Below are 15955 nucleotides of genomic sequence, written 5' to 3'. Positions count from 1 at the left end.
AAATAGTATTCAGCAGTGATAGCTTTTTAGAGGCGGTGTTGGCTAGAACTCACTCATTGTGTTGTGCGCCTCCTTTGTGGTGCACTGGTAGTATAACGGGAGAACAAATGTTTGGTTGCAGAAATGTTTTTGGCGTTAAACGTTCCGGCTTAGTTTTGGGGTGAGGTGGCGAAATATGATTTTGTTTAAGACTTGCCATGAAAAGATAATTTTAAAAACTATTAAAAATATGACGTATATTAACTCGTTCAATATATTTTAGGAAAGTCGAAGCAATTTAAATACGTACAGTAGAGAAGCCCGCCCTCTTGTGGCCAACTGGTGGAATGACGGGAGAACTTATTGACACGGACTTTGGTGTGGCAAATAACCCTCGGTAGATTGGCTCGCTAATGATGTATTTTGTGTCAAACCCGAACATTAACAAGAGAACATCACGCAAGAAAACACAGTATTAAATATTAATTCATTTAAAAAAATCACAATACAACGTATACTAGGATTTTAAAGCAAGTACAGAACTGTACTATGTCGGCGTCCTCCGGTGATTCACTTCTGCCACGAACGGAGAATAGGTTTGTCAGTGAACTGTTTTTGGAGTTGATACGACACGGGCTAGTTTTAACGCCCTCCTGTGGCCAACTCTTGGTATGACAGGCAGAACTAATGTTCGGTGACATTACTGAATGTGACAATGAATTTGAATGAAACAAACAATGTAGACAAGCTCTCGAATGATTATTTTTTTTCGTGGCCGATTATAAATGAATAACATTAATAGCACAATATTAAAAAAAGACGTATGTGATATGACAGTAGGAACTGTTAACGACGTTTCCTCAACTTTCCTCCCATAAGAGTAGATGTCCTTAAAACATTAAAGAACTATATTTAAATAATACATTTTTATGAGTCAATAAACTGACCAAAAAGGCACGTCAGCGCCTGATTGGTGGAGAAGCATTTGGGGGCGGGGCCAGATACCTAATTAGCCTAAATCTAATGTCAAGCCATACAGGACAAAAAAGATGGGTTAAAAAAAGACGAATTTTCTGTGAGAACGTAATCACTTTTGCGAGATCTCGCGAGTTTTGCGTTAGTTAATGAAAATAACTTGGCAAAATAAGGACTTCCTAAAGAAAATCAGTCCTTAGAACCCTTTATCTATAGCAGGGGTGTCAAACATACGGCCCGCGGGCCGGATCCGGCCCGTCTGGTGGTTTGGTACGGCCCGGGGAAGAAAGCTGCATTGTATAAAAAAAAATATTAATTTTCTTTAAAATTTGTAGTTCTTGTATTATCCGCTAGGGGGCGCAGTGTTTTAGTACGTGCAGACAACATGAAAGCAACACTGCGGCGGAACTAGGACCACCTTAACCTGGTAAAATTGAACGTCTGTACAGCGTCTATTGGCGACAATTGCATTATCTACTTTTCCGTTTGCCTCGCACCCTCATCAGCAAAATGTCTTTGTCAAAAAGGAGAAAAGTAGACACAGAGTGTCGGACTTTTCAAGAAAAATGGACATGTTCTTATATGTTCACGGAGGTGAATGGGAAACCCGTGTGCCTGGTGTGCCAGCAGCAAGTTTCGGTGCTTAAAGAATACAATATTCGGCGCCATTACGAAACTCAGCATGGTGAAAAATACAACAGTTTGCATGGAGAATTGAGAAAACAGAAGGTAAATGAAATGATGGCGCGTCTGAAGAAACAGCAATCTGTTTTCACCCGGAGCCGAGAAGCCAGTGATGCTGCGGTGAAAGCCAGCTACCTAATTGCGAGCCAAATAGCAATGGCATCAAAGCCGTACAGTGATGGAGAGTTCATCAAAAACTGCTTGCTGACGGCTGCTGAAATTGTGTGTCCTGAGAAGCGACATGCTTTCGCCAATATAAGCTTGACAAGAAATACCGTGGCAGACAGGATTTCGGAACTCTCTGCAGATTTGGACCACCAACTAAAACGCAAAGTGGGGTCATTTGTGGCATTTTCTGTTGCGATTGATGAGAGTACTGATATCACGGACGTCGCTCAACTGGCCATATTCATTCGTGGAGTTGACAAGACTTTGAATGTCACAGAGGAGTTTCTCGAGCTGGTGCCGATGATCGACACCACAACAGCTGAGGACATTTTCAGCTCCGTCGTTGGAGCGCTGGACAGAGTCGGAGCGGACTGGTCACGCGCCGTAAGCCTGGCTACTGATGGTGCGCCGTCAATGATCGGTAAAAAGGCAGGTGTTGTAACAAAGTTCAGAGATAAAGTACAAGCCGCAAATGGGGGAGGTAATTTTTGGACTTTTTTTTGCATTTTGCATCAGGAGGCATTATGCAGCAAATCGCTAAGAATGGATCACGTCATGGAGGTGGTTGTCCGAACTGTTAATTTCATCCGAGCCAGAGGTCTCAATCATCGTCAATTTGACAGCTTTCTCAGTGACTGTAACATTATCCATGGTGTGCCTTATCACACGAACGTACGATGGTTAAGCAGAGGTGCTGTGCTAAAGCGCTTCTTTGATTTACGTGATGAAATCGGACAATTCATGGAGAAAAAAGGTAAACCTGTTAAGGAATTACAGTGCCATCTGTGGCTGCAGGACCTTGCATTTATGGTTGACATCACTGAGCACTTGAATATTCTTAACAAAATGTTGCAGGGACGCAAAAAAATCGTAACACAGTATTATGACAACATACGTGCATTCAAGTTAAAGCTCGGGTTATGGGAGACGCAGGTGGCAAGCGGTGACCCTGCTCATTTTCCCTGTTTAAAAGATATGTGCGCAGCAAGCGTTAATTCTGACGTGAAACGGTACAAAGAGAAGATTTCAGGGCTGTTGATGGAGTTTGAGAAAACATTTCAGGTTTTTAGCGAACTCGAAACAGATTTTGCAGTTTTTCGCTCACCATTCACAGTCAAAGCTTCTGATTTGCCCGTTGCCATGCAACTTGAAATCATTGATTTGCAGTGTGATGTAGAACTGAAGGACAGATTTGCCTCTGTAAGCTTGGACACATTTTACAAGTACCTATCCCACATTGACAGCACTAGCTGCTAAAACATTGTCCATGTTTGGGACAACCTACCTTTGTGAGCAAGTTTTCTCACTAATGAACATTAATAAAACAAAGCTGCGCTCAAAGCTCACACATAAGCATTTGAATGAGATTCTGAAATTGGCTGCTTCTCAGGACATGATGCCTCATATTGATGCACTTGTGCAGGATAAACGATGTCAAGTTTCAGGGGCAAATTCCAAGCAAGACGAATAATTTCTGTGAAAGTTATTCATTTGTTCAAATTGCTTTCCAGATGTTGAAAAACAGTGTTTTTAAGTTCCACAAGGCTGGTACTAAATGTTTTTGGAACATTGTTACTATTTCTGTGATCAGTTTTATGTACAACACACTTAAATATATGTTTAACTGTGTAAAAGGGTTGTTAAAATTGCACATACTTTATTTATGTTCTTATGTTATTCTCTTGTTCATAATATATTGTTCATAATGTAAAAGGAAAATTCTGTTAATAAACATTTTGATAATTTACTCATTCTTTGCACTAATTATTAGTATTAGTGACTAATACAAAGGAAAAAAGTGGGCTTATTGTTAGTTCTATGTAATTTTGCAATGAGTTTACTGGTCCGGCCCGCTTGATCTCAAATTAAGCTGTATTCGGCCCGCAGACCAAAGGGAGTTTGACACCCCTGATCTATAGCATTGATTAGCTGTTAGCATTGTGGCCGAATATGCTACAGAAATATTATAACTTCAAAAATACCGTTCACCTCATTACGTAGGCTTTATAAGCATACAATGAGGTGAGTACTTTTATTTTAGCACAACGTACCCTTTATAGAACCATTACTACTAACCTCGCTGTTCTCCACATCGCAGACGGCAGGAAATGTGTCCGTCACTGACCGATCCTACTCGAAACAAGTGCTTGCCTAACGGTAGCTCACATATTTGACAGTAGGCGTAAAGTGTCTAATCATAATTCCTGATCAAAGTGTCATCATTGACGTTAACAGATGATAATGGCGAGAAAAGGTGTCGTTAGTGTGTAACAACTATAAGAGCAAGACTTCCTGTTTGTGATGTACGGCAGAAGTAGCTTCACATAGTTTAGAAAATTTCGCAAGGTAAGTTTTGCGAGATCTAGCAAATGTTTTGCGAGCTCTCGCAATTTTTTTATGTATAACTTTTTATCCAGGTCCCCCCGGGTGCTCCGTAGCTAAGAAATGTAACAACACAGCAAGTACAATTCCAAAAAAGCATTTTATTAGAACAATACAGCAGATGTAAAGGTCTGTGAAGCAAACACTCCCATCAACCTACAACCACGCCCCAATTGCAATAAATTAATACAAAGTCAATAGAATAAAATCCATCATGAGAAAGAAAATCATATTTTTTCATCAAATCAATGTATCACCAATTGATGCCAAACAAGAGAACAATAACATGTCAACGTTAGATAGGTAGGAACAATTCAGCAGTCCATTGGTATCTTTTCATGTTAATTAACCGCTCTGTGTTTTTTTGGTCTGGTTCTCCTTGATAAAAAAAAAAAAAAAAAGGTTGTATTGGTGGCTTATAGAACAGAAAAACAAGATGAATGAAAAGTGCTACTTATTAAGAATTCAGTCTGAGCGCTAACTTAAGATTTGGTTCCAAGCACAAACATGAGAAAAAAGTGACTGGGCTGTTTTAAAAGTTCAACTCCTCTTCTCTTGCATAAGTGAAATAACTGCAGCGACCCCTATCCTCACCAACATAGCTATTATTTTTTTGTTCATTTTGAATATATATATATATATATATATATATATTTATTTATTTATATTTCATACAAATCTATAACCCACATTTAGAAATCTTATTTACATGGAAAAGTTTATTTTTTTTTTATTTTATTTAAAAGTGACTATGAAATCCACCCTGAAGAGCGCCCCCCCCCCACCCGTGACCTTCACAATCATGGAAGATATTCAAGTACATTTTTTGTTCTTTTTTTGTATGAATTAGAAAACAGCATCCAAACAAACAAGCACACCCCAAAATGTCCTTTTTTAATAGAAAAAATGTTGCCTCCGCAATAAAAATCATGAAAATGTCCAAAATGTGTCGATATTGTAGGTGGTTTAGAAGTGCTTTTAGAGTTGACGCAACAGCCGCAAAAGGCGGTCGAGATGGAACGCTAGAACGTTCTCCTGTCTCCTGCAAGGCCAACTTGTGACACAGTGAGCCACTTTAGCGAGTGTGTGCGCTATTAGAAAGAAGCGCTGGCTCCCTGTAGTAAGGTACAAGTGAATAGTGAGTGTGTGTGTGCGTGCGTGCGTGCGTGCGTGCGTGTTAGAGCATGCCGTCCTCGGTGCACCCCGCTCCGGCTGTGTAGCGAAACTCCTGCAGGTTGGAGACGCCGTGGAAGTGAACGAAAGCGCCGGCGACCACCAAGATGTGGAACAGCTGGTGAGAGTGGAACTGTGGTACACGGGGGAGAAAAAAGATGGCGTGTGAGAATGAGGAAGGAGAAGTCCACCTTTAAAAGGGTACCGCCTTAAACAGAAGCCTGACTAAATCATTCATCATCAAAATAATCATTTCGGTGTGAGTATTTATATATTTTATTTGCAATCAGCTGGACAAATAAATGGGTGTTTTTGTTATTTTTATTTATTATTTATGTATTTATTTTATTTTTAAACAATATTACTGAACAATTTTATTATTTTGTTATTTTTAAAAACATTTTCATAGTAGTCTGAAATGGCAGTGTTTTTCCCTCCCAAAAATCTAATCTAATCTTTTCTACATGATCATTATTATTATTATTATTATTATTATTATTATTATTATTAGGAATTCAATTTTTTACCAAATATATAGTATGGGTATTAGTTTTAAATGGCATTGTTTTTCTACATTCTTTACGGGTTATTTTTTAACCCGTAAAGAAACCCTTAAGGTTGGGTATTATTCATACTTATAGAATTGTTTTGAATACTTTGTTTTTACAACAATTATAGCAAAGAAATCAAGCAGAGCTGACTTGTGTTCTTTATGACACTGTCCACTCGTTGAGGTCGTGTAGACGGCGCCCTCTGCTGGTTACAGCCGAGTAGTGCACGGGATTTGGCCACAAGCGCTTCAAGACTAACCGACAGTGTATTCCACACAATGTAATGATAATCTAAGCATCTGTTAAAAAAGTGTATTGATCATCATGCACATCCATATATCCATAAAATGCTAAAGCCAAAAAATCTAACCAAGTGAGACCTACCCAGATGTCGCACTTGCCAGGAAAGAACCTCTCTGGGATGCGAGCGGCGTACAGGCAGGCTCCGGTGATGTAGAGTGTGGCCATGAGGAAAAGCCAGCCCATCTGTCCAATGGTGGTGGCCTTGATTAGACCCTCGCTGATGACAAAGTGAAGGGTGGGCACCACGCCGCTCAGGCCCAGGCCCACAAACACACCTGCGGACAAGCACGTCATCAGTAAACACGAAACCGAGGGGGGAAAAAGGGAGGAAAGATGAGAGGGCAGGTGGTACCGGCTCGGACTCCTCTGTACTGCGGCGTGGCGAAGAAGTCGCACTGGGACACGGTAATGGCGGCCAGCCCCAACACGCACACCACGATCAGGTAGATGAAGCAAGGCTGAGGGGAGCAGTAGAAGGAGTAGTAGAGCCACGGCACAAACGAGCCCATGATCAGGAAGGCGATACCGCTGTAGTCCAACCTGGACACACAATAGGGCAACTACTCAAACTCTTCAGAAGAATGTGTAAACGGTGTCTCAACTCTGATAAATCAGGCATTTACTGCGTTTACTGTGAGTCAAGGCCTTTGAATTCATTTTGTCTTTTGTGTGCTGCCTACTTGGAGAAGACTCGGGACACGCCCTCCGAGTGGCAGTAGACGGTGTGGAAGAGCCACGAGAAGGACAGACAGAGGATGGCGCCCAGGAAGAACATCCCGATGGCCACCTTCTCCTGGACCGGCGCCACAAAGGACATGTTGGGTCGGAACATGTACATCAGGCCCAGGCAGAGGAAGAACAGGCAGCCTGCGGAGTTGGGAACAAAGGCTTTAGCGTGTACAACAAGCAGGCGTACTTTCTGTGTGACCCGCAGGTAGCAGCTTTTCAATTACTACACAACTTTGTTAGTCGTGGGGAGCAAATAAACACGACATGTCTTTGGTTCGCGCTGGTGAATGTTTGAATTGCACATCCTTAATGAAACGTGAGTGTGACCTAGCAGGTGCGTCCAGATGTTGCCCGTCTCCGTGTGGATTCGGAAGATGCTCTTGAAGCAGGCGCGGAAAGAAGGCATGGGCGGCCTGTGGCCGTGGAGCAGGAAGTCGTTGTCCTTCAGCCAATCGGGGAGCACGTCGTGAGGAATGACACGCCACCGACCCTCCCACACCTGGGAAGAAAACGACGGGGAGCAAAGATGAAATGAAATGCATTAGTGGAGAGTTGCGTAATCACCTCTTTCAGCCGCTCGTGCAAAAACACATAAAAGACGTCTGAGTACGTGCATTCGGGTTTATGAAAACGTACTTCTGAGCCGCCGCTATGTTTTGTGACTAGCAGTGATGTCAAGATAGTTGGTAAGGACGAACCTACATGTAGTTGATCAGATCCAACTTAGTTTGGGTCGTTCTTACCTCCGGGTTTGCACAAACTACAGTTAAGTCACGGTTGAACACACACTAGCCATAAAAAGCTAGCGATTATTAAGTTCTTGGTATCGGCTTGAGAAACAAAAATATCGCGACGTGACAGGTGCCTCATTTGGGGTGCCAAACTAGTAGTTCCAATTTCAGTGGCACCGAAATGAGGCAAACATGAGTTATGGTTATCACCGAGTGAGTGACGTCGTGACGGAGTTACTTTGACGCTAGCTTTTCATCTGCACAGATGATGGTGAGCATCCAACTAAAATGCTCCGAAGTTTGGTTGCGCTTCACCTCAAAAGATGCAGACCCATCCACCTGCAACAGTAGTAGGTAACCTCTTGTACAACTTCATCTGGCTCAATGAACACATGACTTCATCTGGCTCAATGAACACATGACTCTTGCATGCAGGATTGACCAGCAAACTCCGTTGTAGCGCTCGTCCAACGTCGCCACAATCGTGTCTCGTCAACTTCTGCTCAAGCTGTGCGGAATGTGTGCACGTAAACAGCGTACGTGTGCACCTCCAGTACTGTCACATCTTGCACTTTGTCTGCAAACACTCCCTTTGTTCTGTGTTGCTGCCGGTTTGACAATTTCTCGTGAATTCCATGTCTTGTTGGTGAATGTATTACTTTGTTGTAATTTGATTTATATTATTCAAGTATTTAAATTACTTGCATGTCACACAATTCAGTATTAATAATAATATGAAATAATACATTATGGACCACATGTGGATGCTTTCCTTTTTTGTTTTTGTAGGCACTGCTTTGGGCAGCGTTCCATGGGTATCAGACAACATGGAAAGGCTACCCCTCCCTCGCCGTGTGCATGTGTTTACCTTGTGTACAAACTCCTCCACCTTCTCCATAGCGTGGTGAGCTTGCAGAAGCGGCGTCATGCCCATGAAGCCCTCGTCGCTGCTCCTCTCTTCTTGGTCCTCCTCACTGCCCTCTCCTCCTCTGTTGTCCTCCTCCTCTTTTCTCCTGTTGTCGTTGCACGCTGGGAGACTCTGGAAAACACAAACTCAAGCCTGTCAAAAAGCTGCGTCTCCGTTGGAGTTAATGACATCAAGTCCGAAGCAGAGACAAAGGTGAAGCGTGTCACGTCATTTGCAGCGTGTGTGTGACTTGGGTACACCCCGTGACCTGTTGCCGAGTCATCACGTTTTTTCCCCCCGCGTGTTCATGGATGCATGCAATGCGAGTGCATGCTCCCGTCCAGATGCTGAGTAAGTGATCGTAGAATGCAGCAGACTGTGAGCCATCATAGCGCAGTCATTCAGCAATCAAACAATAATAACGGATGACATCTTGGACTTGATGTTCTTCTGACTGGCTAGCTAACAGTGTATGTTAAAGCAGCAGGTGATGCATTTTGACTGAAACCTGATGACAACTTCAAACGGGATGCTAGAGTAAGTGGAATGGGTTCTAGGAAACGGGTTCTATTCTGAAACGTGCTTACTTCACAGATTGACATAGCGTGTGCCACATGCACGTGAGTCTAGTATTATACTATGGAATCAAATATCACTCTGAGCGAGAGAGCGTGTCAGGAGTCCAGGACATGATCTCATTCCTCTCAGGGACCAAAAGGGGTGTGTGTGTGTGGGGGGGGGGGGGGGGGGGTTGATGTAACAGCTCATCGTGTGTGACTGAAGCAGCGGTGTTGCAAAACCATCGAAAAAAAGTGTGCAAAAACACTGCACTGCCCCTTCTTGTTTTCTTCCAGAATGCATTCCCAACGCCTGAGGACACTTCTGCAAGTCTGGAACTGCAACTTTAACAGATTCGGTATCACTTTCGACACGCTGCAAGGGGCGCGCGCTTAACCTAATGCAATTTAGCACCGACTTACACAGCACTGATAGCGTTTCATCCAGTCTGCACCGGCAGTGAAACCCTAATACCCAACCACACCACATCTACTGTATGCAGACGGATCAGCTGAAGAAGCCTTATCAGTGCGTTTGCAGGCTCAGCCCAAGTTTGCATGCTATCATGAGATCAATTAACTATTTCCAACATTAACTGCTGAGCATGAGTGAGCCTATCAGGTGGACTTGAGATGATAAACAGAAACTTTGAGAAACAGGCGAGCTTCTCCAGAGGTACATGTCTGCAGGAGAGTAAACAGGTCACTGTTTTTCCTCTCTCAAAAGCCTCAAAAACATACACCCTTCTCCCCTTAGACTCACTAAACATGCTCTAAGCAATGCATCTCACCTGGGACACGTGCACACACCCAAGACATTGGGGTGTTGTTTATATTTAAACAGTGGCAAATGTTTTAACAACATACCTTTCCTTGTTTCTATTCCTGCATACTACATTAGAAGTAGCTTGCACGACTATACAGTATACGACCAAGGTGGGAATGCAAGACCCTTCTAGGAAAACCCTCCATCTACGGAAAACACGCAACATAACACTCAACATAAGCAAGGGTCACATGTTGAGGAGGGTGTCGCTTGCACAGATGAACGCCCACAGCCAGGCAACAACATCAAGAAAGAAGGGAAGAGCTCACCCCTGTACACCGTAACCCCCCCCACCGCAGACAGTGCAGGCTAGCTAACATGTGACTCACACATGCTCTGCTGGGGTGCCAAACAGACCACATTAATAAGAAAAGAAAGAAAAAAGGCAGAAGGTGCATTGCAGCACATCTCCCCAAGGCAGACCAGGGCCCATGCAAGACAAACTCTGCTGTTTATTTACATGGTAACAATATAAAAACTCTTCTTCTGTACTCAACAACAAAGACAACAATTGTTTGTTCCCCATTCCAAGCAACGTCTGCGGCACTACTGGACAACAGTGGAATAGTTGAGGAGACAATGAGAGGAAGGCTAACTTTCTGAATAAACATGACTTTTACTTGACACTACTAAGGACAGAACAGAACAGAACAGGGACTAGACTAGTATTTTTACATTACGCTTTTACCCAATATTCATAATGTCTATTTTTTGTGTCCGCAATGACGTGAAAAGGGAATTCTATAGGAGGCATGGTCCGGTTACCCGTTTCAAGGTGTACCACGGTATGAAAAAGTCACGGATTGAAAAGTACAATTTTCCGTCATACCGTTCCTGCGGTATGACAGAAAGTCCACATGGCCACAACGTGGAAATACTTTGACACGTCCTGTGTTATTCCTCGCGGTGCAACTGGCCTTCGGTGTGTTGAAACCACCATGGGCTGTGCTGGCAAGTCAGTTTCCGGCTGTTTTTTTAAAAATTATTTATGTTGTGACCTCAATGAGCAATTTAGCGACGGCATTTTTTTTTATTATTAAAGAAAATATTGATGGCACTGTGACTTGAGTTGCGGGGTTATCCACAGTAGACTGCATCAAGAACTTCATTTTATTGATGATTTGTTGAGAAAAAATTCTGTTATTTTGTGTCATTTATTCAATTATACTGTATGACGTTTGTTCCCCTCTTCTTTTGAAAAAAGATATTTCAAAATAGCATATTTTACAGTTGGAATTATAATACAGTGACACCATGATATGTTTACCGTTGGAATCTCACACGGGTTGATGCCGATTCTGTAGCGCATCGCCAACTTCAGGTTTACAGACGCCACGTCTGCTGTGATCATGACTAAATCACCAAGAAACGGGGGTATCACATGTAGCCATCAAATAATGCAGGGGGCCACTTTGACACACAGTATTTTTATTTTGTAAAAAAGCTCAGGTGTGGTTGCAAACAATGCAAAATTCAAAAGGTCAGCCTGCGAGGTGTTAAGACAGACGCTCTTTGTTGTCTTGAGCAGACGTGGGAGGACTCAAGCGTCCTCTCAGGTGTCCGTGTTGTGTTGCAGCAGGTTCAAAAAAAAAAAAAAAAAAAGTCTGCACACAAACACATGAGCTGGACACAATGCACGCGCACACACGCCTGCTATTGTGTTTCAGCTCAATAGCTCCATACGTGTTTGCGCTGAGCAGAGCGTCAGCTTTGTATGTGTGAATACATGAAGCACACGCAAGCGTTGTCTAGCACAGTGGAAGATTAGCTTCACGGGATGACACACAAAGTTTACTGGAATATTTCAGAACTAGGACGGGATATTCGAAGCGAAACTGAGCATGGTACCTATCAAGACACACTGTTAATTAACGCAAGGGAATGAGTCACTATTGACTGCACAGACTGATAATGTGCTAATGTAATGTAATGTAATGTAATGTAATGTAAAATCCCTCTACTGTCATGTCGTGTGTGTGTGCGCGTGTACACAACTCACCTCATTGTGTGAGTGGCACTGTCCGGTGCTGAGGTGTCCGTCTGAAGAACCTGTGTTGCTATCTGTTCTGTGCTCTGCAAGGCCAGAAGTTCTGAGTCTCAGCACCAAGGCTGGGCCCACGGGCCCACTCGTCTCTTCTTCGTCCAGCTTGAAAACGCTGGACCGAGCCCGACGCAGCAAGAAGAGGCCTGACGGAAACAGATGCGGCCCGGCCGGATTCGTGGACTGTAATGAGGCGGTCACTCAGAACTTGATGGGGCGGAGCTGGAAAGACAGGAAGAAACACAATTACTAAGAAATGGTATGCGGCTGGAATCCATTCCCAAGCTAGAGGGGCTTCCATGTGTCTCATATACATATATTCTTTACATCAGGGGTGTCCCAAGTGTGGCCTGGGAGCCATTTGCAGCCCGTGGCTCATTTTTATTGGACTGTGACACATTGTAGGAATAAAATTTTATTTAAAAAAACAGTAAAAACGGGAAAAAAGGCAAAATTTAAAGAGAAAACGATAAAATATAAATACTAATAAACTCAAAATAACATATTGCTTTGTCTTTAAATCACCTTGTGCCACAGAATGAAAAATATATATAATATTAAATAATATGAATCAAATAAAATCTATAGTATACGTATAGACAATGCTCAGTACTAGCAATGCTGTGAGAGTGACTTTGTGGTTGTGTGCGCATACACTCACTAGCCACTACTTTTACTACAGACATTATGCAGCTTAAATGGTTAAATGGAATCGCTCGCGGGACAGCTGGCTTGACGCCATCGTCAGTTATTGTCGCTGAGGAGCTGTCCGCCAAAATCGATGGTGGCGACTGCAGTGAAGACGAGAACAACTGAACCACGAAAAGAAACGTCAATGTGAAATTGATTTCTTCTTTTTTTTGCCTTCTTTTCCTTCAAGTGAAAGGTGCGGTACTGTGGTTACAGCGTGCCAGGTGACACTGCTACACATACATGAGCATGCTTTACCAAAGTGAGGAAAGACAAATACATGACTCATTAAACTTAATGACAAGTTCAGTGGCCAAAAAAAGGGAAGGAAGAGTTTACTGTTGTTCAAAAGCAAACAAAAAGTAGGGCAAAGGGCAAAGCACATACAGTAGACATAGTGTATATATGCGCTGCCAAAGAACATCACCACAATTCAAACTTTTGGACAAACAGGCTATTTGTACAGTGGTGTCTTGATAATGACGCTGTGTCCTTTCTTATCTGATCTACGCTACTTAGATAGGGCGCTACAATCACATGACAATGTGGAAACACATCTTGCACTTTCATCTTAGGCTTCCCACGTGGCTTTGGACCTCGGCGTGATGGTCTACAAAGTCATTAAAAGAATGGTGTTAAGTACACGAGCCCGAGGTGCTGAGCTAAAGGCCATGTCCATTGCAATCATCCATTTTAACTTCATTTCACTGTCCACGATTGATTCCCCTAACCCTCAATTGTTATTCTTGTGCCTTGTGACTATTTTTTGGCTTCCAATTGACTAAAATGTTTACGTTTATCGTGTCTTAAATAATTTTTGCATGGGTGGGCATCAAAGTCATTACCTCAAGCACCCCCCTTGGAGTCATCAGAGAGCACAGACTACATTTCTGTTCTTTGGAGGTACGAATTAGGGCGCCTTAGTCAATAATTATGTCATAAAATTATGCATGATCACTTTGGTCATTAGCTTAGGCTGTAATATTGTGGTCGTGCCTTTAACCGTGTGTCCCGTGGTGACTGTTTCTACTGGTGCCCAACTAGCAGTCTTATGATGGCGACGTCAACAAGGACAACTTCTGTGAAGTAAACCTTAATAAACATGGACTGTTAATCTTATGTCTACAACTGCCTTAGGCAAGGACATCAAACGTACTGACACAGTCTTGGGGCAATAAAACAATAGAATGACTGATAATTGACAAGAATAGGTGACATTCAGGTGTCCTTCTATTGCATTTTTCATTGTCAGCTTTGAAAGCACAATGATTACTGAAGCAAGCACAACACCATTGCCTTTGCAGCCAAAGATCATTTAGCACTTAGATTAAACCCACAAACATTTTTTTAAGTTTTAAAATATTCTGCTCACCGTCTCTAAATGTGAACACGCAGGTGCTGGCGTCTCTGGCGGCTTTACTAAATAAATGCTGTGGGTTTTTTTCAAGTAACTGGGTGGCAAGTAATTCAAAGGTGGTCACATGAAGATAAAAATAGTGTGCGCTGATGACAAGGGGCCCTAAAGCTACTTTCTATATAAAGACATCAACACAAACTGGGGTTTTAAAGAAAAAAATGGGGTTTAGCCAGCTGGTGACATTTACGATGCTTTGAATGAACTTTTACCACTCATACAATATATTTGTTTCCATTTAGAACTACAGTATGTTTAACAGCCTGTCCTGTTGACATAATTATGCAATCATTTCCCCAGTCGTGCTTCCTGTAAAAATCCTAAATCCATTGCAGGGTGCCCACATAATCACATGGAGTTTGAGCATCAATTCTACTAAAAAACGATATCCAATTGCAATGAATCTTTAATGACACACTGAGAGAGGACAATGCTTTTTAAGAGAATTCTTGCAGTTCTACATCCACAAAGGCGTGTGTGTAATTATAGTACACACTTTCTCTGCACTTAAAAAAGTGACACACTGTCGGCCTCCCAAAGGGAGATTAAAAACGAAAAATGAGTTTTGACACTTTCAGTTCAAGATGGGACGAATGGAAGTGTTTTGTTTAAATAGAAAAAGTTTGGTTTCAAGACAAATCGGCTGTCATCTGCCCAGGTTATTAAATATTTATGACATGCCTTCATGCTTTGTTGACAGAGGAAGACTAGAAAAACGGGATAAGCACGAACACATGCACACACCATAAATGTGTTGATGCAAGGAATGCCATTGTGGAACATTCAGGATAGCTGCTTTTAATTTTAATTCAACTTCTCTGCGCACATAACACATATGGGGTTTGGCGCCTTAGCATGCATGGAAGCGACCTAGCTGCTGTCATAATTTGGGTTCAATTTTGCTTTATTGTCTACTCATTATCCTCAATGGCCTGGGACGTTACCAATTGTACGCAAGCACTAACATTACAAATCTATAAAAACACGCCATATACAGTACATTGATATAAGGTAGAGTATATGGAGATTGCTATTAACTAGCGATACAAACAAATCCTAAAAATGTACTTCACTGTAATTGATCAAGCATAACCTAAACTTGACCTAAACACTCCAAATGCACAGATTTATAGCAGATACTTGCACAAACGCCCACAAATGTACCGGAAACTGTCTGAAGACAAGTCAAAACTCCAGCCAGACACTCTCTCCTCTGGCTGACAGTCGTTTTGCAGCACACACGCAAAACGAAACAAGCCATGATGAAAACGTCGTGTACTATATGATGCAAGTTGCGTATGACGCAAACATTACAGACAGGCATGTCAACGGGCAGCCCAGCCATCAAGGTTTGTTTACACCGAGCTAGCCAGCTGAGCTAGCTTGCTACCAGAAGAAACCACAAGATAACTCCTTAACTCCTAGCGTATCTTTCCTGACAGCTTTTCCCAGTTAAACCGCTCACAAACAGCTCGTGTAAAATGACTAAAGCCACTTAAATGACAAACAAATAAACGTGTGTTTCCTTCTTGGTGGTTCTCCTTGTTTTGTTTTGACAACCACAATTAGCCTTGTCGCGACGCTGCTAGCTTCTTCACACGGTCGCACTAGTAAAGTGCCAAATGACGTCAAGTGTCCCAAACAATAAACAACACGACACATAAACACCCCCCAAACAGCGAGCAAAGTGTATATTTTACCTGGTGGCGTAGACGGCAGAATGTTCTTTGTGATGTTGCACAGTTAATCGGAGAGTTGTCAACCGTCGCTCGGTTTCGCTGTACTCTACTCTGTTGTTCACTGACCACACAACTCTCATCTTACTCCACATGACGTACCTCGCAT

The 15955-nt window shown here is 42.5% G+C and overlaps 1 protein-coding gene across 1 annotated transcript in view; it reads right to left on the bottom strand.

Annotated features, from left to right (window-relative positions):
- The window catches only part of LOC129194961 (adiponectin receptor protein 2-like), a 21462-nt gene extending 5507 nt beyond the window's left edge, over positions 1–15955 (bottom strand). Inside the window, exons 1-8 of the mRNA XM_054800571.1 lie at positions 15949–15955; positions 11965–12206; positions 8544–8714; positions 7272–7443; positions 6896–7082; positions 6568–6755; positions 6297–6490; positions 3883–5494 (exon numbers count right to left, since the gene is read on the bottom strand). Of these exons, the coding sequence (XP_054656546.1) occupies positions 5366–5494; positions 6297–6490; positions 6568–6755; positions 6896–7082; positions 7272–7443; positions 8544–8714; positions 11965–12206; positions 15949–15955 (1290 nt within the window). The 3' untranslated portion in view covers positions 3883–5365. The remainder of the gene's footprint in view (positions 1–3882; positions 5495–6296; positions 6491–6567; positions 6756–6895; positions 7083–7271; positions 7444–8543; positions 8715–11964; positions 12207–15948) is intronic.

This window comes from Dunckerocampus dactyliophorus, chromosome 15 (assembly GCF_027744805.1).
Source record: "Dunckerocampus dactyliophorus isolate RoL2022-P2 chromosome 15, RoL_Ddac_1.1, whole genome shotgun sequence".
Lineage (NCBI taxonomy): Eukaryota > Metazoa > Chordata > Actinopteri > Syngnathiformes > Syngnathidae > Dunckerocampus > Dunckerocampus dactyliophorus.
This window is presented reverse-complemented; position numbering and strand designations above follow the sequence as displayed.